Consider the following 26,202-nt stretch of genomic DNA (forward strand, 5'->3'; position numbering starts at 1 on the left):
ACCTCCCCTACCCCTTGGCAACCACAAGCCTGTTCTCTGTGTCTGTGAGTCTGTTTCTGTTTTATAGATAAGTTCATTTGTGCCATATTTTAGATTCCACATGTAAATGATATCATATGGTTCTTGTCTTTATCTTTCTGATTTACTTCACTTAGTATGATCATGTCTAGGTCCATCCATGTTGCTGCAAATGGCATTATTTCATTCTTTTTTTATGGCTGAGTAATATTCCATTGTATATATGTACCACATCTTCTTTATCCATTCCTCTGTCGATGGACATTTAGGTTGTTTTTATGTCCTGGCTATTGTGAATAATGCCAGCAAACCATTTTTAAAGACCAGGTGTGGGAGGGGCATCCCAGGGTATGTGATTAGCTCATGCACAATTCTCTGATTGGTTAATGTTGAGTTTTGATTTCTAAGATGAGTTTTGAGGGAAGAGTAGGAGATACTGACTAGATGGCCAGAGGCAGGCAAGACTGGACAAATGCACACTAGCATCCATGCCTGTAATAAAAACTCACCATATGCTGTCCACAGAAACTATGCTGAAGGTAAAACCTACGATGCTTGGGGTGTGGACCACTTCCTTCCAGTGCACACCTGCTGACCCAGCTCCTTCTCTCCTTTGTTTCCACCTTAGAATACGCCACCAACAACCCCGACTTGCTGTTGGTCATCTTCCAAGTGACAGGTGTCAGCCTCCTGCCGCCGCTGGGCATCGCCATTGCTGTCATTGTCACCTTCTACTGCTACCGCGTCCACCGGCAGCAGAAGCTGAGCCCGGCCTGGGACTCGGGCAAGCCGCGCAAGCTGATGGAGTTCAGTGAGCACCTGGCCATCATCCTGGAGGATGACCGCTCCGACATCAGCTCCACCTGCGCCAACAACATCAATCACAACACGGAGTTGCTGCCCATTGAGCTGGACACGCTGGTGGGCAAAGGGCGCTTCGCCGAGGTCTACAAGGCCAAGCTGAGGCAGAACACGTCTGAGCAGTTTGAGACCGTGGCCGTCAAGATCTTCCCCTATGAAGAATATGCCTCCTGGAAGACGGAGAAGGACATCTTCTCGGACATCAACCTCAAGCACGAGAACATCCTACAGTTCCTGACAGCTGAGGAGCGCAAGACTGAGCTGGGCAAGCAGTACTGGCTGATCACCGCCTTCCACGCCAAGGGCAACCTGCAGGAGTACCTGACGCGCCACGTCATCAGCTGGGAGGACCTGCGCAGGCTGGGCGGCTCGCTGGCCCGTGGCATCGCACACCTACACAGCGACCACACGCTGTGCGGCCGACCCAAGATGCCCATCGTGCACAGGGACCTCAAGAGCTCCAACATCCTGGTCAAGGGAGACCTCACCTGCTGCCTCTGTGACTTCGGCCTCTCCCTGCGGCTGGACCCCACTCTGTCTGTGGATGACCTGGCCAACAGCGGGCAGGTAGGGCAGCCCCGGCCCCCTTGGGCCCCTCCCCTTGCTACTGGCACCCCTCCCTCTCATTTCCATCAGCCCTGCACTCTGACACTGGTCCAGGGAATCCAGTTAATCCTGACTGCACCCCGCTCTCGTGCCGGGGTACCTCTGCCAACCAGCAGCATTTCTCTCCCTGGTTCTCCAGATCCTTACCAGCCTAGGACAGGCATTTCTCCCGGAGTCAGTTCTCGTTTCTCTTCCATTTGAACATTATTGTCCTTTGCTTCGAACACTGCTAGTACTGTATTTCTATCCTTTCCCTGTCTTAGGGTTGTACTCAGCCCTTGCTACTCTGTATTCTTGGTCCTTATATTGTTTTTTTTTGGTTTTGGTTTTTTTGGGTTTTTTTTTACCATTTTAGAAGGCAGTCTCCTTGAAGTCCAAATCCACATCTATTTGGTCACATCCATCACAAGGCCTTGAACAGGGAAAGTGACCAATAAGTATTTGTAGAGTGAGTGACGGACTGGGTGAAGGAAGAGTTCCTCTTTTGAAGCATCTCACTGATTAAAACTGAAACGTTTTGGTTAAGGAGCTATTAGATACTAACATTACCATCATTCTTTATGTTTCACACACCGGAAGCTTGGCTGTGGGTTAGAGTGAAGTGTTGAGAGCACCGCTGTTTCCTCTCACCAGGCTGAGGGGAGTGCTTTTGAAGCATCTAGTCACTGCTCAGGCAGCTCTCCGGGTCCATGGCCACACATCAAGTGTAGAGATAAACATGTTGAAACACGGACAGATTACTGTGCCAGGGTAACAGGTCATGCAATGACCTATTAAAAAGAAAAATTTCTTCTAATGCATGCCAGTAAGAAGCATTATTTGGGGTGATATTATCAACTCACTTGACATTCCCTGGATCCTTGGGAAGGTAGGATTTCATTGTTATTTAGTCAGTCTATACAAGCTGCATTATCAAACATTCAAGTGATTTTTCTCCCCCAGAAGCATTTCTTATATGTTCCTATGTATCGCAGTGTTTTCATACTACCAGTCATCGTTCAAATAAAACTACATAGCATGCCCATCAAAATTATAAAATGAGGGCTTCCCTGGTGGCACAGTGGTTGAGAGTCCGCCTGCCGATGCAGGGGACACAGGTTCGTGCCCCGGTCCGGGAAGATCCCACATGCCGTGGAGCGGCTAGGCCCGTGAGCCATGGCCGCTGAGCCTGCGCGTCCGGAGCCTGTGCCCTGCGACGGGAGAGGCCACAACAGTGAGAGGCCCGCGTACCGCAAAAAAAAAAAAAAAAAAAAATTAAAATTATAAAATGACCAGGTTTGGGCTCTTAATGGAAATACCTTCATACAATTCAATTTAGCAGAGATTTTATGTAATTATATGACATGCTCGGCACACTAGAATGTGCCATGGGGTAAACAAAGAGTAAGACAGTTCTCAAGTGACAAAAAATTAATGGCAATTATTATTTCACCACAAATCTTGGAGTTACAAGGGTGAAAAAATATTTAATTTGCAAAAACAAAAATCAACATCAAAAGTATCACTGATGTGGTCGCTCAGGTTCTCTGCAAGGATGTTATTGTATACATGATATGATGACATATGTCACGGGGCTAAACAAAGCAGCTCTGGGGTTTGGCATTTCCTTATTGTGGCATTTTTTTCTTTATATTCATTAAAAAAGTTTTTTAATTCATTTATTTATTCATTTATTCAAAAAAATAATTACATAAGCTGTATATTTCTGTGCTGGTCTCGTTACTTTTAAAAGCATTGTGCTTTTTAAAGGTCCACTACCCGTGTAGGGACAAACATCAGCTATATTTTGAAAATAGGTACGGTACGCAGCTGCAATTCAGCGATGGACCTCAATGTCTTTTTCTGCTTTAGGTGGGAACGGCGAGATACATGGCTCCAGAGGTCCTAGAGTCCAGGATGAATCTGGAGAATGTCGAGTCCTTCAAGCAGACAGATGTCTACTCCATGGCCCTGGTGCTCTGGGAGATGACGTCTCGCTGCAGCGCAGTGGGAGGTAGGCATGGACACCGTCGCGGTGCAGTGGTGCCTCACGCGCCTTCGAGCGTGATGTTGTGCTCTTTGCTTCAACATGGTTCCAGGGATACAGAGCGCTCATTGAGATCTGGTAGGACACAGCTATTCCAGAACGATCCGGAATGGTGCTAAAAAGCCTAGGTTTTATAGCTGAAAGCCAGGTTTGGAGCATAAGGCATTTTATCTCCTTTCCTGAAGTTTATAATTACTTTTCTCTTGACGCATCGCACCACAGATATTTACATATCTGGCAAGAGATGAACACTAGTAATATAAGAATTATTTCTTATCAAATGGGTACCATGATTCAGAAAAGTATCTGACTTTTGTTTCTTTTTGTATTTTAAGGTTTTTCAGAATTATATGGTACAGGAACTGGATTTGACTCAAAATTTACTTTTATGGACATAACTTTCCTTTGTTGAACAAAACAAGCAAAATGGTTTGACATATTTGTTTAGGTTTTGAAAAATCTAATGAAGAGAGGTTATTGAGGAATGCAGTATTCTTCAGGGGTACAGGGGGATGTCATCGTTTTAGAGAGCATTGTCGCCTGATCTTCTTGCAGATGGGATTGGCTAATGTCTACATCATTTTATCCTTTTCTGACCCTTCTCTCAGTGGTTTCTGTCAGGGTCTTAGGTCTCACCTTAGAAAATTGATGTATCCCAACCTGGTCCTGGCTAGATGCTAAGTCAAGCCAAGCTAACACCAATTTTAACCCTTTGCTTTGTAATAATGTTAGACACACAGAATCACTGCGTGAGTAGCACAGGGAGTTCCCATATGCTCTTCACCCAGCTTCCCCTTGTGCTAACACCTTACCTAAACCAAGCACAGCTGCAGAAGATTGGACATTGACATTGGTACCATGTCTTTAATTAATCTATAGGACTAACTTGTATTTCCAAGCCCCTAGTAATGGGGCACAGGATCCACTCCAGGATTCCATGTTACCTTAAGCGTCCAGGCCACCTCAGTCTCCTTTGATGTGTGATGGTTGCTCAGTCTGTTTCTTTCGTGACCTTGACACTTGGGAAGAATTCAGACCAGGTATTTTATAGACTGTCTCTCACTTTGGGTTTCTCTAATGTTTTCTCATGATTAGATTGAGGTTGTGCATTTTTAGGCAAGAATACCACAGAAATGATGTTGAGCCCTACTCAGGGTGTCACATGCGGGTGGAGATGCCACTGTGCTTTCCAATCTCATCATGTGCTGAAGGTGTCTCCCCATTTCTCCCTGTAAAGATACTACCTTTTCCACTTGTAATTTATACAAATCTTGTGGGAAGGCACTTTGACCTGTTTCTACTAAACACCTGTTTAGTAAGGAGACTAGACCTGTTTTTTACCATTATTTTACCTGCTAATTCTAGGGTCCATCAGTAGTTCTTGCCAGCTACAGTTATTACTGTAATGTTTGCCTAATGGTGATTTTCTGTTTTTCTTATCCCTTCTACATTTATTCATAGATATTCTGCTTACGAAATATCTGTCCTTTCTCTCACCAGCCTCTTTTATTTATTAGTTTTACTATGTATTTATATGAGTATGAAGTTGTGGATATTTATCTTATTTCATGGGTATTTAATATTATCAACATTTATTTTGTCGCTTAGATCGTAACAGCTTTGGTCACTGGGCCAAACTACCTAGCATTTTGCTCCAGGTGGATCTGGTTGGCACCATTTCCTGCTCTGATAATTCCTCCTTTTGAGAACGTTCTTAGCTGACTCTCTAGGATGGGTTCTGCTGGGAGCCTTGCTGTCCCATCACCTGTTTCCCTGGGTCCCTGCATGGGGATGGCACTTCCTGTCTGGTTGACCCTGTTATTTTCTGGTTTCCTGCCTGAGATGTCTTCCCCCATAGCACTTCCAAAAGTAACAGTTTTTTCTTGCACAGTGAAATTTGTTTAATCAAGTTTTAGCCACTGAGAATCATTTTCTACTTGAAAGCTTTGACAGCTCGAAAATGAATCCTTAGACTAGACCAGTGTGAGTTGTGTCAGAAGAGACGATGATGCTGTTGTCATCGTCTCAGAATAAATTTACCTCGTTTTTGGTATCTCTCTTATCCTTTCAAGCCCGTCATTCTATAAACGTGAGCTGGAGACTGTGTCCCTGTCTTCCCCTCTGGCAGTGCCGCCAGCTTCTTAAGGCCTGATGTGAGCTCCCTGCTTCCTCGGTTATCAATGACTGACTCCCTTTCCTGTTGATATTTGCTGAGTGTGGAAGAATTCAGGCTAATGGGGAAGAACGGAGTTCACCAGCTTTTACAAGGTCTAAAAACGGATACAGTATAAATAAGTTTTCCCAAGGAAGGAACAGGGTCCCATTTGTTTAGCAAGCCTCAAAAAACCTTTCATAACCTTTAGGATAAGAACAGACAGCTTTAGGGAACCGGAAAGAGGCCATCTCGGTTTTCATTTTGTTTGATCTTAAGCCCACAGTACTGTTCCTCCCATCTCCGCTCAGGCTGCAAAAATCAAAGTTCTTTGTCTATCCTCACTTTTGTCCAGCAGACAGCCCTTCACTTGATTAAGTGCGTGAACTCATGTATTAAACCCTTTCTTTTGCCTTCTTTTAAAAGTACTGTTTTTTTTCTGGGTTTTTTTTGTTTTCTGTTTTTTTGTGTCTGTGCTTCAAAAACCGTGAAGGCAGATTTTCAGCCTAGTCTTAATTACAGAGACTTTTCTTTTATATTTAAAGAGCCCCTTAGAGGGTACATTAAAGTTAGTACCTTCTAAGGGAAGTTAGGGTGTGTTCCCTCTAACCTGTTGTACAAACACAGATGGAAGGACAAGTATTTCCATGAAGAAGCTTGCTGTCTACTGATGAAACAGACTTTTTTTTTCTCCTTTACTTTTAAAAACTTTGCACATTCAGACACATTTCTTACCTTACACATAAAAGAGACAATATTCCTCTAGTTGATATTACGCCTTATTTTATACAGAGAGAGGGCAGGATATAAAAGGGCTTTCCTGAAGCTTAAACTTCTTTCTGTGACTTGAAAATACAGCATATGTAATTACTATTTTTCATGGACAGTGTCATTTCAGAGAAGGAAATGTGGAAAATGCTTACCTCAGTGTGATGAGTTATAGATTGATATTTTATTTCACAGTATAGATCCACTGATATTCTCTCCCATTTATTCTGAGCAGCAGGACATCTAACTGAATGAAGCAGGAGACTAGGCATCAAAGGATGGTCTTGCAGGAGAAGGTGAAATCCCAGCTTTCCTGACTCGAGTGACTCTGTTCTTTTCTCAGGGCTGAGCCCAAACTCTTGGCGTGGATGCCCAGCAGGCCTCGCCTGCTTCTCTCTGCGTTTATCACAGGTCTTAGTGCTAGGCTTTGTCTCGTACTATTTACTGGGCCTAGAACACCGAAGGAGACTTTTTTACAGGCGAGGCAGGGGACAAGGAACTGAGTGCCCAGATTGGCTAAAGGGAGTTCGACAGTAGGGTCAGGCAAGGAGGGTTAGGTCAGCTCTCAAAGGAACAATGAGGCTCAGAAGTGTCCTCTCTGTGCAAGAAGTACAGAGGAAACACGAACAAGAGACAACACAACACTGGAGAAGCCGCACTCTTCTCAGGTGAGAAAATGCAGAGGTGGTAATAGCACTCTTTGGAAGCCAGCTGGTCCAGCTCCCTTACCACAAGATTCCACCTAGGAGCTCAAGAGATGGGTTGTCATAATTGAAGAGAGTCGTCAAAAGGGAAAGACTTTCTGGTAGAAGTAGGTTTGGTCCAGATGAAGAAGGCCATGGAGAAACAATAACTACCATTACATAAGCAATTGCTTCATGGAACAACTCATTCCATCTACCAAGGACTCTTTGAAGGGTGTGCTGTTACTAGCCCCATTTTACAGATGGGAAAACTGAGGTTTTAGGAGGTGGGAAAGTTGTGGAGACAAGCATCAGAGCCCTGTTGTCTGGCTTTGGCCCACAGGCCCTAACCTTCCTAGTACAGTGTTGGCCTGACCAATGGAGAGCATGTATAGCCCATGGCAGCTAGAACTACCATTATTATTTTTACAGAACTGGGTAGTCAGTGCTACTCTGTGTATTGTGACCTTTGACTTGAAGCCTTTCTGGAAGCATCTGGCAGGACAGTGACACACTTGGGGAACATTCAGTGATGGCCTCACTTCTGAACATTTCCAGTGGTTGACTTGACTTTCGTCTCATCTCTGGGTGAGTCTCTGTTAAAAGAATCCCAAAGCTATTAAATGCTGTAGTGTGTTACAGCCTCAGTGCCTTAGAGTCTGAGATAACTTCCTTATCCTTATTTCTCTGAAGATATATCTATTCATTCTTTCATTCACTAAACCAATATTTATTGAGTACCTACTGCATGGAAGGCATTACTCAAAGTGCTCAGGGTACAGAGACTCTCAGGACATGGCAGAGTAGAAGGATGTGAGCTCATCCCCCTCACAAAAACACCAAAATCACAACTAACTGCTGAACAACTATCGATAAAAAAATGCTGGAAGCTATCAAAAAAGATATACTACATCCAAAGGCAAAGAAGAAGCCACAACAAGATGGTAGGAGGGATGCAATCGTGATAAAATCAAATCCCATACCCATCGGGTGGGCAACACACAAACTAGAAAATAACTATATGGCAGAAGTTCTCCCACACGAGTGAAAGTTCTGAGCACCACGTCAGGCTCCCCAGCCTGGGGGTCTGGCATCAGGAGCCCCCAGAGCATCTGCTCTGAAGGCCAGTGGGGTTTGATTGCAGGAATTCCACAGGACTGGGGAAAACAGAAACTCCAGTCTTGGAGGGTGCACACAAGGTTTCGTGCACACCAGGACCCAGGGGAAAAAGAAGTGACCTCTTAAGAGCCTGGGCCAGACCTACCTGCTGTTTATTAGAGGGTCTCCTGTGCAGGTAGGGTGTGGCTCTGGCTCACTTCGGGGACAAAGACACTGGTGGCGGTAGTTCTGGTGAGTACTCATTGGCGTGAGCCCTCCTGGAGGCCACCATTTTCTCACCAAGACCTGGCCCCACCCAACAGCCTGTAGGCTCCAATGCTGGGACGCCTCAGGACAAACAAACAACAGGGTGGGGACACAGCCCCACCCATCAGCAGAAAAGCTGTCTAAAATCTTCCTGAGCCCATAGCTTCCTGCTAAACACACCCCTTGACACAGCCCTGCCCACAGGAGGGACAAGAACCAGCTCCAGCCACCAGTGGGCAGGTACCAGTCCCTCCCACCAGGAAACTGGCACAAGCCCATTGAGCCAGCCTTATCCACCAGGGGGCAGACAGCAGAAGCAAGAAGAAATAAAACCCTGCAGCCTGTGGAACAGAAACCACAATCACAGAAAGTTACACGAAGAGATGGCAGATGAATATGTCCCAGATGAAGGAACGAGATACCCCAGGAGAACAACTAAGTGAAGTGAAGATAAGCAATCTACCTGAAAAAGAATTTTCATACACCACAGTCAAGTGGGATTTATCTCAGGGATGCAAGGATTTTTCAGTATCTGCAAATCAATCAGTATGGTACACCACAATAATAATTTAAAGAATAAAAACCATATGATCATCTCAGTAGATGTAGAAAAGTTTTTGACAAAATTCAACACCAATTTATGATGAAAACTCTCCAGAAGGTGGGCATAGAGGAAACACACATCAACATAATTAAAGGCCGTATATGACAAACCTACAGCTAATACCATGCTCTGAGGAAATGCTTTCAGCTTTTCACTGTTAAGATGAGGAAAAAGACAAGGATGTCCACTCACCACTTTTATTCACCATAGTTTGGAAGTTCTAGCCATGGCAATCAGAGCTGAAAAAGAAATAAAAAGAATTCACATTAGAAAAGAAGGAAAACTATCACTGTTTGCAAATAACATACTATACACAGAAAATCCTAAAGATGTTACCAAAAGACTACTAGAGCTCATCAATGTATTTGGTAAAGTTGCAGGATACAAAATTAATACACAGAAATCTGTTGCATACACTAACAACAAAAGATCAGAAAGAGAAATTAAGGAAACAATCCCATTTACCATCGCATCAAAAATAATAAAATACCAAAAAAAAAAAATAAAATAAAATAAAATAAAATACCTAGGAATAAACTTACCTAAGGAGGCAAAAGACCTGTACTCAAGAAACTATAAGATGGTGATGAAATAAATCAAAGATGACACATACAGATGGAAAGATATACCGTGTTCTTGGATTGGAAGAATCAATATTGTCAAAATGACTGTACTACCCAAGGCAATCTACAGATTCAATGCAGTCCCTATCAAATTACCAATGGCATTTTTCACAGAACTGGAACAAAAAATCTTAAAATTTGTATGGAGACACAAAAGGCCCTGAATAGCCAAAGCAATCTTGGAAAAGAAAAACAGAGCCAGAGGAATCAGGCTCCCTGACTTCAGACTATATTATAAAGCTACAGTCATCAAAACAGTATGGTACTAGCACAAAACCAGAAATATAGGTCAATGGAACAGGATAGAAAGCCCAGAAATGAAACCACGCACCTGTGGTCAATTAATGTACATGTACAACAAACGAGGCAAGACTATACAATGGAGAAAAGCGAGTCTCTTCAATAAGTGGTGCTGGGTAAACTGGAACACTACATGTAAAAGAATGAAATTGGGGCTTCCCTGGTGGCACAGTGGTTGAGAGTCCGCCTGCCGATGCAGGGGACACGGGTTCATGCCCTGGTCCGGGAAGATCCCACATGCCGTGGAGTGACTAGGCCCGTGAGCCATGGCCTCTGAGCCTGCGCGTCTGGAGCCTGTGCTCTGCAACGGGAGAGGCCACAACAGTGAGAGGCCCGCGTACTGCGCCAAAAAAAAAAAAAAAAAAAGAATGAAATTAGAACATTCTTTAACACCAAAAATAAACTCAAAATGGATTAAAAACCTAAATGTAAGACCGTACACTATAAAACTCTTAGAGGAAAACATAGGAAGAACAGTCTCTGACATAAATTGCAGCAATATCTTTTTTGATCCGTCTCCTAGAGTAATGGAAATAAAAACAAAGATAAACAAATGGGACCTAATTAAACTCAAAAGCTTTCGCACAGCAGAGGAAAACATAAACAAAATGAAAAGACAACCCACAGAACGGGAGAAAATATTTGCAAACGATGCGACCGACAAGGGAGTAATCTCCAAAATATACAAGCAGCTCATGCAGCTCAATATCACACACACAAAAAAACCCAATCAAAAAATGGGCAAAAGATCCTAAATAGACATTTCTCCAAAGAAGACATACAGATGGTGAAGAGGCACATGAAAAGATATTCAGCATTACGAATCATTAGAGAAATGCAAATCAAAACTACAATGAGATATCACTTCACACCAGTCAGAATGGCCATCACCAAAAAGTCTACAAACAATAAATGTTGGAGAGGGTGTGGAGAAAAGGGAACCCTCTTGCACTGCTGGTGGGAATGTAAATTGGTGCAGCCACTATGGAGACCAGTATGGAGGTTCCTTACAAAACTAAAAATAGAGCTATCATATGATCCAGCAATCCCACTCCTGGGCATATATCCAGAGAAAACCATGGGTCAAAAGGATATGTGTACCCCAATGTTCATTGTAGCGCTGTTTATAATAGTCAAGACACAGAAGTAACCTAAATGTCCATCAACAGATGAATGGGTAAAGAAGATGTGGTATGTATATACAATGGAATATTACTCAGCCATTAAAAAGAATGAAATAATGCCATTTGCAGCAACATGGGTGGACCTGGAGCTTATCATAGTAAATGAAGTAAGACAGAGAAAGACAAATATCATATGATATTGCTTATATGTGGATTCTAAAAAAAAAATGATACAAATGAACTTATTTACAAAACAGAAACAGACTTAGAAAACACACTTATAGTTACCAAAGGAGCAAGGTTGGCCGGCAAGGGGTGATAAATCGGGAGTTTGGGATTGACATATACACACTATTATATTTTAAATAGATAATCAACAAGGACCTGCTGGTGGCTCAATGGTTAAGAATCTGCCAATGCAGGAGACACGGGTTCGAGCCCTGGTCCGGGAAGATCCTACATGCTGCAGAGCAACTAAGCCCATGCGCCACAACTACTGAGCCTGTGCTCTAGAGCCTGCGAGCCACAACTACTGAGCTCGCGTGCCACAACTACTGAAGCCCACACACCTAGAGCCCATGCTCCGCAACAAGAGAAGCCACAGCAATGAGAAGGCTGTGCACCGCAACAAAGTGTAGCCCCTGCTTGCTGCAACTAGAGAGAAAGCCCATGTGCAGCAACAAAGACCCAATGCAGCCAAAAATTAATTAATTAATTAAAAAAAATAATAATACCTGAGAAATGTACAGTATGACCTCAAAGGAAAAAAAAATACTAAGCACAGGGAACTCTGCTTAGTATCCTGTAATAACCTGTAAAGGAAAAGAATCTGAAAAAGAATAGATATATGTATATGTATAACTGAATCACTTTGCTGTATGCCTGCAACTAACACAAATTGTAAATCAACTATAGTCTAATTTAAAATAAAAATTAAAAGAAAATGCGAAGGATGCAGCAGTGGAAAAAAAAGAGACCCTGTCCTCAAGGGACTGGGTGTCTAATGAAGAGCTACTATGCTAGAAAGACAAGTACTGCATGAATAGATATAAAATCATAACTTAAGGGCTGGGGGTGTGATGATTGCAGAAAGAAAAACAAAATAGAGTTAGGGTATAGCTAATAACAGGGGTTGTTACTTCAGGCACTTGGGTCATCTGAAAGTATAGAAAAGAGAAACCAAGAAAACAGGTTTTTCAGAGTTGCTTGAAGAGGGAACAAATGGAAGGAGGTGCCCAGTGTGTTACTGTTTTATAAAGAAGGAGGAAAGCCATGAACTCACCATTCCTCCAGGACAAGTCAGGAGAGTTGTTCTCTTCTACAAAGAAGTCTCTGTCCTGGCTTTCGGCTTGTCTGGTGTCCATGCAAGTGTTTGCACCGTGTGTGGTGTGTGGGAAGCGGAGGAAGGTGGGTCCTTCAGGGCCCCCTCTGGGAGCACAGCAGGCACAATATTCACGTCACCCGAGCCAACCGGGCCCCCAGGCTGGCTGACTTCCAAATCCCTGGCCATGTCGGCCTTTGAATAGCAGCTGACACACAGCAGCCAGCTGAGCAAGTATTTTCACAAGAGGAGAAACACAACCCCAGCTTGCTGCAGCCTGTGAGGCAGACAAAACATGCAAAAGAATCAAAAGGAAAGGAGGGAAGAAAAAAAAGAGGGGTGGGAGAGGAGTGAAGAGAGCCTGGGATCGCAGCCTTAATCTTCCTGCATTTCCAGGCAGGATAATTTGGAAGGAAGGCAGATATAAAAGTCAGGGTTGTGCTCAGGGAAAAACTGCCAACAACTTCACGGCTCTATGAAGTTGGAACCACGATCAAAACAGCAGCTGCAGACCAGATGCTGACTTTCAGGGAGTGAGCATCTCCGCTGCCTGGGTCCCCTCTGAGCTCCAGAGCCGGAGACTGCCGACTTTCTCCTGAGAGCCTCCAGCCAGACAAAGAGATGCTGTGGGGCCAGGATGGGGCGGTGGCCCTCAGTGAAAGGACTGCGGTGGGGAGGATGGGATGGGGGTGGGAAGAAGAGCAGAGAGATCTAAAACTTTCTTAGAACAGAGGCTGTGTGAAGCCCTCAAGGAAATCCCAAGGTCCCCATTGCGCCTATAGGGAGGCAGGCAGCTGAGGCGTGAGAGGGAGCCTGGTCCCAGCAGGTGGTCCTGCCATGGTGAGCAGGGTATCTGCCTTGGGTTTGGTGCCTCGGGCCCTGGAACAGGAGCCTGAGCTGACATTCTGTAGGAAAAAGAGGGCAGGAAAAGCCACGGAGAGAAGGAACAGGCAGTCAGTCAGGAAGGGGAGGGAGCTGATGAGCCCTGTGCTAGCAGGCAGGTCACCATGGGGACAACCAGAGCATGATCCCACTGGGGACCCTGGCAGTGCACAGAGCCCACGTGCACCTCAGCATCACACCCCCGGCTCAAGGAAGCCCGGTTTATCTTCCAACCCCCATCTGCTGCTGATTGAGGTCTGCCCTTGGGGCACGTTGGGAGGGTGGACCCCAGTCGCCCGCCTGACCCTCTTGGACTTGAGCCAGCGTGGGTGCACAGGGTGAGTGCTGAGCGCTGTGGCCAGCGTCCTAGGGTAGTAAGCGTGCCCTCGGCCGGCATCCACGGTTCGGCATCCGCGGATCCAGCCACTCACGGATCTTGTACTGTGTTTACAGTCCACGGTTGCTTGAATCGTGGATGCAAAGCTCGCATATACAGAGGGGCAAATGTGGGGCTTGTGCATCTGCAGATGTTGGTATCTGCTTCTGGTCCTGGAACCAACGCCCCACGAGTACCGAGGGAGGACTGTGTTAATGATGGTCAGCACTTGCGCTTTCTCTTGTTTTGTGGATACAGAAACTGAGGCACAAAGAGTTGATGTCTCTTTTCCAAGTCCTCATCTCTAGTTTATGATGGGTCTGGGGTAAACACAACGAATAATACCCCTACTTATGATGCATACCGTTAGCACTTTTTTTTTAAAGTGCTAAACTCGATCTTACTCTCTAAGCTGTTTGCTTTTTTTCTTAGAGGCATTTCTAAAATTTTTAAAAGATGGTATTTATTTTAAAAGATGGCACTCTCTGAACTAACCCCACTCACCTTTTGACTTGCTTTCTCTGCAGTTCTTCACATTATTTGATCAAAGGCACAAAAAGAAAAATGCAACAGTCTCATTTTTCTCCATCTGCACCACCATCAGCCTTATCCCAGGGGGAGCTCTGGAGCATGAATTGCACAGTAGTCATCTCCTCTAGGGGCAAGACAGACTGTTAGAACTCCCGTGTTGACCCAGCAATACCATTACCAGGCATATACCCAGAGAAAACCATAATTCAAAAGGACACATGCACCCCAATATTCATTGCAGCACTATTTACAATAGTCAGGACATGGAAGCAACCTAAATGTCCATCAACAGAGGAATGGATAAAGAAGATGTGGTACCTATATGCAATGGAATACTACTCAGCCATAAAAAAGAGTAAAATTGGGTCATTTGTAGAGACGTGGATGGATCTAGAAACTGTCATACAGAGTGAAGTAAGTCAGAAAGAGAAAAACAAATACCGTATATTAACGCATATATGTGGAATCTGAACAAATTGGTCTATACGATCTTATTTACAAAGCAGAAATACACAGATGTAGAGAACAAATATATGGATACCAAGGGGGAAGTGGGGGGGATGATTTGGGAGATTGGGATTGACATATATCCACTACTATGTATAAAATAGATAACTAATGAGAACCTGCTGTATAGCACAGGGAAGTCTACTCAGTGCTCTGTGGTGACCTAAATGGGAAGAAAATCCAAAAAAGAGGGGGTATATGTATATGTATAGCTGATTCACTTTGTTGTACAGTAGAAACTAACACAACATTGTAAAGCAATTATACCAATTTAAAAAAAAAAACCTCCCATGTTAATTTGTCATTGGCTACAGACTGCCCTCCAGGCCAGGAAGCTCCCATCAACCAAGGGTAATTCTCCATAGAAGGGAGAAATTGTGAGCCCTTACAACTCAGCGTTTGCAGCACCTCGGGGCTGTGGTGTTCTTGGCTTGGTAAAGGGGGTCTAGGCAGGCTGCCAACCACATCTGCCATGGCAGCCAAAAGAGTTGGAAATGGAGAGTCAGTGGACTGATACATTGTCTAAGGAGCAGTTTATGTCATATGCAAATCATATTACATTATATTACATTACATTACATTATATTATATTATATTATATTATATTATATTATATTATATTATACAAACCTCAGGGCATGGCACTAAGAGAGCATCATTATTTGATTAGATTGAATTACAGGATAGCTCTGGAGGGGGACATAGAGGTCATCTAGTTCAGCCCATTCATTTTATAGAAAAGAAGATTTAGGTCAGAGTAAACCCTTACTGGGAACTTATCTCTTGCTTGAATTCAAGCCAGCTCATATTTATTGAAAGCCTACTATGTATAAGGCACAATTTCAGCAGACACAAAACTCAGCCTCTGCCTTAGGCCTTAGGAGTTTACAGTCCGGTAAAAGATAAGGGACTAGAAGAAAGAAATAAGGTGTATAAATACGATGCAAATCGAAGTTCAGATCTCACCCCAAGAGCAGTACAGATTAAGTGCTATGGGCACTTGAAGGCAAATGCAGACACACAGAAGGATGGTTTGTGCTTGTCTCACAGTGGTGGAGGAGGGGAGGGCTTCATCCCAACTAAGGAAAAGGAAAATACCCTGCCAGCTCTTCTAGTTGGGTGAGGCGGAAAAAGATAAATATGCAAGTAAGGTTCTGGGAAAGGGGGAAAATCAAATAAACAAGAACAAGCCATCTCTTTTCAAAATGTCATTTCGCCTTAAATGCTTCTTCAATTCTCAGCCTGGATGGGCAAATTATTGAAAGTTTCACTCATTAAACAGGGTTATTTTGAAGTAAAGGCCAAAGGTCCTATTTATTTTGGAGGAAAATGGCGAATCCAGCCCACTCTTCCCTTTTGGCTCAGGCATGTTTCAGTACTGGAGTGATTTTATTTTCTAAATTGTCCTGTGATGCACTGACATGGGTATTGTCCCACCCACTTAAATTAATAGATGTTCTAATATTCACCCAGAGTTTATGCATTGGCCACTTTGGACAGGATCTAAGAGTAATTCATTCATTCGCTCAACAAAGCATTTATTGAGAGCCCGTTGTATGGGAGGCCCTGCCATGGGTGCCAGGAATACAAGCATGAGAAAGGGGCTCTGAACCTGCCTGCAGACGCTCACCATCTGGTCGAGTGAGACAGATGAGCAGTGGCTGTACACCCTAAAATAGAGCTCTGCCCCAGACGTCTAATAAAGAATCGCTCTGGGGATATTCAAGGAAGCTTCTATAAAGATATCGACCCTAGAACATGAAGGGGGATCAAGATGGCAGAGTAGGAAGACCCCGAGCTAACCTCCCCCCATGAACATGCCAAAGTACCACTACATATAAAGCAGATCTCTCTGAGAATGACCTGAAGATTAGCAGATCAGCTCTCCTATAACAAAGGCTATAAAGAAAGAACCACTCAAAGTCAGGTAGGAGGCAAGGAAAAGTGATCTCGTCCAGACCCACACCCCTACTGCATGACCCAGAAGAGAAGGGAGTATCACAAGCTCCAGGATCCTCCCTGGGAAGCAGGAGGTTCGAGCCCCATATTAAGCACCCCAGCCCTGGGGTCTGGCACTGGAAGTTGAGCCCCCTCGGCTGGTTGGAAAACCAGTGGGGCTTACCAGAGGACTGTAAGAAACCAAGACCCCACTCTTGAAGAGCACACAGACAGATTTGCTTGCTCCCTGCCCCAGAGCAGAGGCAGCACCCCAGGAAAAGACACAGTCCGTGCTCACTTCAGATCCAGCTCTCCCACCAAAGCCACAAAGGGCACATGCAGACTGCATAGGGATGCACACAAGGATATGCCTTCAAGATCAGGATAGATAACTTTTTCACTTAATTTAAGAGAGACAAACAGAACTAGTCAAAGTGAGAAGACAGAGGACTCTATTTCAAATGAAGAAACAAGATAAACCCCTACTGAAACACAGATAAATAATTTATCGGATATAAAGAATTCAAAGCAATAGTAATAAAAATACCTTGATACAAATGAAAATAAAAACACAACTTTTCAAAAATCTGGGACATAGCAAAAGCAGTTCTAAGAGGAAAGTTTATAGTGATACAGGCCTACTTCAAGAAACAAAAATCTCAAACAACCTAACTTTCTACCTAAAAGAGTTAGAAAAAGAACAAACAAAGCCCAAAGTCAGCAGAAGGAAGGAAATAATAAAGATCAGAGAGGAAACAAAATAGAGATCAAGAAAACAATAGAAAAGATTAATGAAACCAAGAACTGGCTTTTTGAAAAGAGAAACAAAATGGATAAACCTTTAGTCAGGTTTGCCAAGAAGAAAAGAGAGAGGACCCAAATAAACAAAATAAGATATTAAGGTGGAGAAGTAACAACTGATATCACAGAGATAGAAAAAAATCGTAAGACAATACTATTAACAGTTATGCCAACAAATTGGACTACATGGAATAAATGGACAAATTTCTAGAAACCTACAACCTACCAAGATTAAATCAAGAAGAAACAGAAAATTTGAAGAGACCAATCACTAGAAGTGAAATTGAATTTGTAATTAAAAAACTCCCAGCAAACAGGGCTGGATGTCCAGGGCTGGATGCCTTCACAGGTGAATTCTACCAAACATATAAAGAAGAGTTAATGCCTTTATTTCAAAAACTATTGCAAAAAAATTGAAGTGGAGGGAACACTTCTAAACTACGAGGTCAGATTTACAATTTACAAATTCTAAGAGGTCACCATTACCCTGACACAAAAACCAGACAAAGGCATTATAAAAAAAAAAAGAAAATTACAGGCCGTTATCCCTGATGAACATAGATCTTCAACAAAATATCAGCAAACTGAATTCAATAGTACATAAAAAGTCTCATACATCGTGATCATGTGGGATTTATTCCAGGGGTTATGGATGTTCAGTATCTGCCAATCAATCAGTGTTTTACAGTACATTAACAAAATGAAAGAATAGTCATATGATCATCTCAATCAATGTAGAAAAAGCATTTGACAAAATTCAACATCCATTCATGATAAAAACTCTCAACAAGATGGTATAGAGAAAACACACTTCAACTTAATAAAGACCATTATGATAAAACCACAGCTAAATAACATTATACTTAATGGTGAAAAGCTGAAAGGTTTTTGTCTAAGATTAGGAACAAGACAAGTATGCCCATGGTTGTCACTTCTATTTAACATATTATTGGAAGTCTTAGGCAGAGCAGTCAAACAAGAAAAAGATACAAAAAGGCATCCAAATTAGAAGGGAAGAAGTAAAACTGTCACTGTTTGCAGATGACATGAAACCATATGTAGAAAACCCTAAAGACACCATCAAAAAACTATTGGGAGTAATAAATGAATTCAGTTAAGTTGCAGGATACAAGATTAATATACAGAAATCTCTTGCATTTCTGTACACTAATGATGAACTATCAGAAAGAGAAGTTAAGAAAACAATCCCATTTATAATCAAATCAAAAAGATTAAAATACCTAGGGGTAAATTTAACCAAGGAGGTAAAAGACCTGTACTCTAAATACTATAAGACATTGAAGAAGGAAATTGAAGATGATACAGATAAATAGATATCCCATATTCATGGAATAAAAGAATTAATATTGTTAAAATGTCCATACTCTTTAAAGCAATCTACAGGTTTAAAGCAATCCCTATCAAAATACCCATGACATGTTTCACAGAACTAGAACAAATAATCCTAACATGTGTATGGAGCCACAGAAGACCCTGAATAGCCAAAGCAATCTTGAGAAAAAAGAACAAAATTGGAGGGATCACACTCCCTGACTTCAGATTATACTACAAAGCAGCAGTAATCAAAACAGTATGGTACTGGCACAAAAACAGACATATAACACAGCTCAGTGGAACAGAATAGTGAGCCTAGAAATAAACCCACACACTTTTGGTCAATTAATCTACAACAAAGAAGGCAAGAATATACAATGGGGAAAAGACAGTCCCTTCAATAAGTGGTACTGAGAAAACTGGACAGTTAAATGTGATACTACATACAAAAGTAAAATGTATACGTGTGTACACGCAACACGCAAAATGGAATATTAGCCATAAAAAAGAATGACATTTTGCCACTTGCAACAACATGGATGGTCCTGGAGGGTATTATGCTTAGTAAAATAAGTCAGACAGAGAAAGACAAATACTGCTTGATTTCACTTACATGTGGGATCTACAAAATAAAACAAGCAAAACAAACAGACTCACAGATACAGAGAACAAACTATGGTTTCTTGCCAAAAGGGTTAGGGGTGAGGGAGATTAAGAGGTACAAACTACTAGGTATAAAATAGATAAATTACAAGGATGTAATGTACAGCACAGGAAATATAGCCAGTTTTTTATAATAACTTTACATGGAATATAATCCATAAAAATATTGAGTTACTATGTTGTATACCTGAAACTGATATAACATGGTAAGTCACCTGACTATACTTCAATAAGAGAAATTAGAAGAAAATCAGCAACCTGAATTTCCCTTAAAAAAAGAAGAAAAGATTTTGTCCTTAGTTGAAACCTGAAGTCCTAATGAAGTGTTTACATCATCCTTCTTTATTTTCTTTTTAGCAAGTATCACTGAAGGAAAGTTACCTTTTAAAATTTTGTTTGTTGGTGTTATCAGTCGCTCTCCTCTGTCATCTAAAACAGCATTTCTGAACCTCTTTTTCATTATTACTATTGCAAGGAGCCTTTGTAGACATTTTTTTCTTAATCACTACTCCCCATGATTTTTCTCCCTGTGGGAAAATTATACATGATATAAAGTTCACCAGTTTAGCCATTTTTAAGTGGTTACAATTCACAACTTAAGTGGTACAGTTCGATAGCATTAAGTACATTCACAGTGTTGTGTAATTATCACCATTATCCATTTCCAGAAATTTTTCATCCTCCCCAACTGAAACCCTGTACCTATTAAACAATATCTCTCTACTTCTTCTACCCCCATCCCCTGGCAACCACTATTCTGCTCTCTGTCTCTGTGAATTAGCCTGTCCCAGGTACCTCATATAAGGGGAATCATACAATATTTGTCCTTTCGTGTCTGGCTTATTTCACTAAGCATAATCTGTATTGTAGCATCTCTCAGAATTTCATTTCTTTTTTTTATGGCTGAATCTCCCCAAGAAATTTAATGCCACATATTAAATCTATTTATGTACTGTGGACCTTTGTAGGGCCACAAACCGTTGTAATATGTAAGATTTTTCTACCTCCCAAGAACCAGGATTGCCCCATTGAGATGTCTGCATTAAAACCTGAATCCCCTGACCTTGTTGGTCTTGTTCTCTGCTCTGTCCCCAGCTGTTAGGACATCGTGGGCACTCAACAGTCATGTGTTGAATACTTCTCAAGCTCCTTCCACAACCCCTCCTTATATTTGAACCCACAAGAATTAAAAATTGCCCCTAGCGTAATCACAGGTGCATCACACTCAGTGTCTTAGCTGTGCACACCCTTCTCAAGGGCCCTGTGTTTGCCTGCTCTTTCCAACAGAAGTGAAGGATTATGAGCCTCCATTCGGTTCCAAGGTGCGGGAGCATCCCTGTGTCGAAAGCATGAAGGACAACGTGTTGAGAGATCGAGGACGACCCGAAATCCCAAGCTCCTGGCTCAACCACCAGGTAAGGAGTGACTGTTGCGAACGGCAAGTAAAGTTCATCCGGAGTAATATCTTAGGTAGGAGAGAATTCCTGGCTATTGGGCATCAATCTGAGGCAGGTCCCTTTGTTTTCCATGACCCTGTTCACTTTTCTTTACAAAGAAGTTTCAGTAAAGTGGGATGACCTTGTTATTGCACGTTCTACCCACCATTCAGAAAGGGCTCACACAGAATCATTTGACGGGCATTTGTCGTATTGTCCAAGCCGTCTTGCTTCTGAGTTAAAATGTTTTGTTTGCAGCCTGTGCCACTCACCTCTTATAGGGAGTTTATGTTTTGTTCCCTTCTGGGTTCCAACTGTTTTCTTCTGGGAATCTTCAGCTCTGGCAGGAAATACTTAGTGAGAAAGAAGGGGTGTTTGGCAGCCAGCTGGCCTGCAAGGGGCTGCTGTGCACTCAGGCTGCGGCAGGTGTGTCGAGAAGGAGGCTGGGATAAAGGAAAGCACAGAAGAGCAAAGGGCAAGGGAACAAATAGGAAATCTGTCTTTCCAGAACTTCCTAATGGCTTCTTCTTTTTTTTCTTTTTAAGCAATGGTAGGTAAGGCCATCCATCCATAGCAGGGCAGTGGTTCTGACATACAGGGAGACCTGTCCAAATTCTCCTCATCAAAATGCCCCCAATCAGAGGAAAAGAAGGAGGCATAGGTTGTGAGAGCTGGGGACTGCCAGTCACAGCAGGGAAGAGCCGTGAATGAGGGAGAGGGGCCTTGTGCCCATAGCTCACTGACAAGACTGTCCTTTCCATTGACGTAAACCATTTATGGCCGCCTTTGGCTGAATTCCCTTACCCAGGGGAAGGCTGGGGCTAAGTCATAGGTTTCCTAAGGGCAAGGTTGATAAGTCAGATAAAAAACAGAAACCACAAGTCAGGTACAATCAAGGAGACAGATGGAGCAGGAAGCCTGGTGTGTGCCAGCCCTCGCCAAGAGCCGCTTCAGCGGACAGACCCTGATAAAACCGGGGGAGAGCGTGGACCAGGACGTGGCCTAGGGCTTCTCCCTGGGTTTCAGGAAAGCCTCTTTGGCTTTGAAAATGCAAGACTATTTTGTGTTAACTCTGAAATCAGAAGGCACTAGTATTGTTTCTTTCAAACTCTTGTTGCCTCCTCTGCTGTACAGTTCTTCTAATGAAGCCATTATTCATGATGATAAAATTCTGGAAAGAATTTGCATAATACATTTTTTCTCTTAATGAGATTTGTTGCCCTATTTATTTCAAGTTAATGCTTAATATTTAATTTAATTTACTGCCTGTAATTACAGTGCCAGAATAAAATAAATGTTACTTGTGTACCAACAATAACACTCCACTCTTAACAGGGCCATCAATCAATACCACCAATTAGGTGAATTACACAATTAATTCAACATCATGAACTCACTCACAGGGCGGGAAGGGAGGGTCAGGTTCCTAGGTGTGTGGGGAAAGTTGCTGGTTAGACTGCAGACAGGAGAGTGCCATTCTCAGGGCAGAGTGGGGAATGATCCATTCCACCTGGCCACTCGTGTGAGGGGACACCAGTGATAGGGTTGGGCCTCTGATTGGCAAGAGCACAGTCTGTTTCCACCTATTGGGCTATCTAGTTAATCCGTGCCTGCTTTATTTCCAAAAAATGACTTGAAATAACAAAAATATTTGCAATGCAAAATAAAAATTAAAGCCATGAAAGAAGACCCTTGTCACACATTGTGGGCAGCATTTTCTGGATGGGCCTTTTGAATGGGGCCTTTATGGGGTTAGGTTGAACTCTCTGAAACAGTCTGCAGGACCTACAAAGACAGACAGGGCCCAGCCTGATGCAGGAGAGGAGGGGCCTAGCAGAGGGTCTCCCCAGCAGCTGCTGGAAGATGGGACTTGAACCCAGAAAATGCAACCAGACCAATGCCTGGACTTCACTCAGATATTCAGTCCTGTTTACATAGGAATGTGTACATGATTCCAGCTCTTAAGACTCTCTGGGGAAGGCAAAACCATTAAGACAATAAGCAGATCAGTGGTGGTCAGGGCTGAGGGGGGAGGAAGGAGGGGTGACAGGTGGAGCACAGAGGCTGATTAGGGCAGTGGCCTTCTGTGGATCCTGTGATGATGGACACATCTGCCAGAATCCACGTCCTGTACATTACCGTGAACCGTGTTCTGGTTGACTTTGGTTGATAGTGACGTGTCAGTGTTGGTTCACCGATTTTAACAAATGCACACACAGATGCAAGGTGTTGATGGCGGGGGAGGTTGTCCGCGAGGGTGGAGGGCGTATATGGAAACTCTGTAATTTCCACTTGATTTTGCTATGAACCTAAAACTGCCCTCAACAGTAAAGCCTAAAGCTATGCCCCTCCCCACCAAACAGAAAGGTGTGAAATGGCATTAGAAGCCCACTTCACGGGAATTTTCAGGATTGGGGATGCTGCTGTGCCCCAGGAGCCTACTGGGGGGCCTTGTGCTGTGTCTTCATTTCCCCACTTCCTATGATCAGATGGCCCCGGAACGCTGGCCGCCTGCAGCTGCAGTTAGATGGTGCTGGGGACTGGCCTGCAGGCGGGGACAGAGCGATGGCGGCAGAGACAAGGCAGGGGCTGCCTTGCCTCCAGGAGCCGCCATCCCCTCTCAGAGGCCTGTGGACCCTCTCCCCCTGCAGGGCATCCAGATGGTGTGTGAGACGCTGGCCGAGTGCTGGGACCACGACCCCGAGGCCCGGCTCACGGCACAGTGTGTGGCCGAGCGCTTCAGTGAGCTGGAGCACCTGGACAGACTCTCGGGCAGGAGCAGTTCAGAGGAGAAGATTCCCGAAGACGGCTCCCTGAACACTACCAAATAGCTCTTCCAGCGGCTGGCCGAGTGTGGCTGCCCCTGTGGCCAAAGAACAGAGGCAGCAGGAAGCTGCCCCTGAACGATGCTTCCTGGAACCCCGGGGCCGCTCCCTCCCCCCCGAGCTGGGGAGGGGGTGACAGGAAGCGTCCTATGTCTTTGACTTTGTCATAGGATAAGCTGTGTTAGCACTTCCTCAGGAAATGAGATTGATTTTTACAATAGCCAATAACATTTGCACTTTATTAATGCCTGTATATAAATATGGAATAGCTATGTTTTATATATATCTATATATGTTTATATCTATCTATACGGCCATACTCTAGAAAGAGGTGAGGAAAAAGATCAAATATGCCCAAGAAATGGGTTGGATGGGCGAGCTTGGCACTGAGCACAGAAGGAAGGGCTCTGGGGCAGCCTCAGCACTTGGCAGTCACTCGTGTGCTGGGCCTCTGAGCACACAGGGGTTGGGGGGGGTGCGGGGGGGGGTGCGGTCTTTGCCTTCAGAGAGAGACTCCAGGTCTCAGAGCCTGCTGTGGCCAAGTTGCACTTGCTTTTGCAAAGTAATAATTCCCTGTACTGGGTCCTGTTCTGGCCATGGAGCTGATTGGAGTCGCACTGTTTGGGGACCAGACCCTGGGGTCCCCGTGTGCCATCATCTCTCCTGGACTTGTCACCGGAGCTTCACAACCCACCTCTGGTTTGTGAACCTCCTTCCTCAGCTAGTTCAGAAACTTTGCTCCATTTCTAATTGCTTAAATGTTTTAAGCCCCATGTTTTACCTTCACAGGCTACAGAAAAATCAGGACACATTTCCCCACCCGTGAAATTGCCACACGTTCTACTAATGAGAAATTGTTATTTTTTTAAAAATTCCCCCCCCCATACCTATGTTACTGTTCCCTGTTTCCTAAAAGGGAATAGGTCTCCCTTCCAGGTTCTTTATGTTTAGTTTTTTTATCACTCTTGGTTTCAGTCTCCAGCTTTCTATGCAACACTAGTAGGTTCTATGCTCTGGGCTTCAGGGGACTCGAGCACATTTTGGCCAAGGGGAAAGTATTTGAGCAGCACAGCACTGCCACATCAGGAGTCTCCTCAGGCACTCTGAACGTGTGTCTTGCTTGGCCAGCACGGTGTTTAACAAAATCGAGGCACTTTTTAAATACTTGGAGATTTTGCAAAAAAAAAAAAAAAAAATTTGGATCCTCAAGTAAGACTAAAGAGCAAATGGTTTCCAGTTCTCTCTGGTCCACATCATTCACAGACGCAGGTGTGGACACTCTTAGAAAGCTGCTCACTTCCGCCATGAACGTTTGTGTTTTCCACCCACCCCCACCCCAGTCTGGGAATTAAACCTGCTTCCAACCAAGGGCCCCTGTGAGAAATGTGCGTCCACGCACTCCTTCTCTGGCTATAGAGTATGATTTTGATTCCCTTCCTGGGGTTAAGATTTGAAGCTGGCCTTCTTTTGGACTAACGGGGACCTCCTCTGGGTGTTCCCTGTTAACCCAAATCTATTTTACTTGTATTTTAAGAGCTTCCCCCTCTGCTTTCAGAGGGTGCTCTTTACTCCAAGAAACTGTTGTCATTGTTACTGGTCTCAGTCACACCTGCCTTCCCAACCTTTGCAGAATTTGAATGTGGGACACAGGAGTCCCACGTACAGTTAGGAAATCTGTGTCCACATGGACAAGAACAAAGAATGTGCTTTACTACTCCATAGGAAACTCGTTAATCCACAAACAAGTGTTAATGCTGCAAATAACAATTTTTTTAAAAATGTTTTTGAAGCTTATTTTCAGCCAAATAGGATTATTGGAGAGGGACTGGCAGTGACCAGCTCTACTTGGGTTTTGGAAGGTCTCATCTCATTGGGGTTTTAGCAGATATGCTGAAGTTTGGGATTAGGTGGAACTTTTAGGAACCCTGCTCGGGGGGGGGGGGGGGGGGTGGGCTGAGAGACTTAAGGTAGTTTGACCCGCAATGCTGCGGAAGTGCCCAGAAATCCCCTGCACTTTAGGGCTGGTGAGGCCGTCCCAATAGCTGTTGCTCATTGACCTCTAGTGGTGAATTTCTAGAATACTAGTCCATTATGGGATCTTCCAAGAGTCAAAAGAGCTTTATCACTTCTGGGTGGTCATCAGCATAAACTGGAATGTAGTGTCAGATGATACTGTGGCTTGTTTTATGTTTGTTTCCCTTATTCAAGAAAAAGACCAAGGAATATCATTCTGTAGTTCCTAAAAATACTGACTTTTTTCACTACTCTACATAAAGGGAAAGTTTTATTCTTTTATGGAACACTTCACCAGTACTCATTTATTAAAATAGGAATGTGAATGCTGTATACTCGTTTTATATCAACTGTGTCAAGCACTTATTTTCATTCTATGCATTGTTTGTCTTTTATATAAATAAAATGTTTATTCGATGGAATAAAACAAAAATACTCAGGTCA

At 43.5% G+C, this 26,202-nt stretch overlaps 1 protein-coding gene across 2 annotated transcripts in view; it reads left to right on the top strand.

The window, feature by feature from the left end:
- Positions 1 to 26,202, top strand: part of TGFBR2 (transforming growth factor beta receptor 2) — a 100,968-nt gene extending 74,766 nt beyond the window's left edge. For both annotated transcript variants that reach the window (XM_067753581.1, XM_067753580.1), the window contains exons 4-7: positions 647 to 1,446; positions 3,337 to 3,478; positions 20,772 to 20,899; positions 23,572 to 26,202. In XM_067753581.1, the coding sequence (XP_067609682.1) occupies positions 647 to 1,446; positions 3,337 to 3,478; positions 20,772 to 20,899; positions 23,572 to 23,751 (1,250 nt within the window). In that variant the 3' untranslated portion in view covers positions 23,752 to 26,202. The remainder of the gene's footprint in view (positions 1 to 646; positions 1,447 to 3,336; positions 3,479 to 20,771; positions 20,900 to 23,571) is intronic.

Source organism: Pseudorca crassidens, chromosome 10 (genome assembly GCF_039906515.1).
Source record: "Pseudorca crassidens isolate mPseCra1 chromosome 10, mPseCra1.hap1, whole genome shotgun sequence".
Classification (NCBI taxonomy): domain Eukaryota; kingdom Metazoa; phylum Chordata; class Mammalia; order Artiodactyla; family Delphinidae; genus Pseudorca; species Pseudorca crassidens.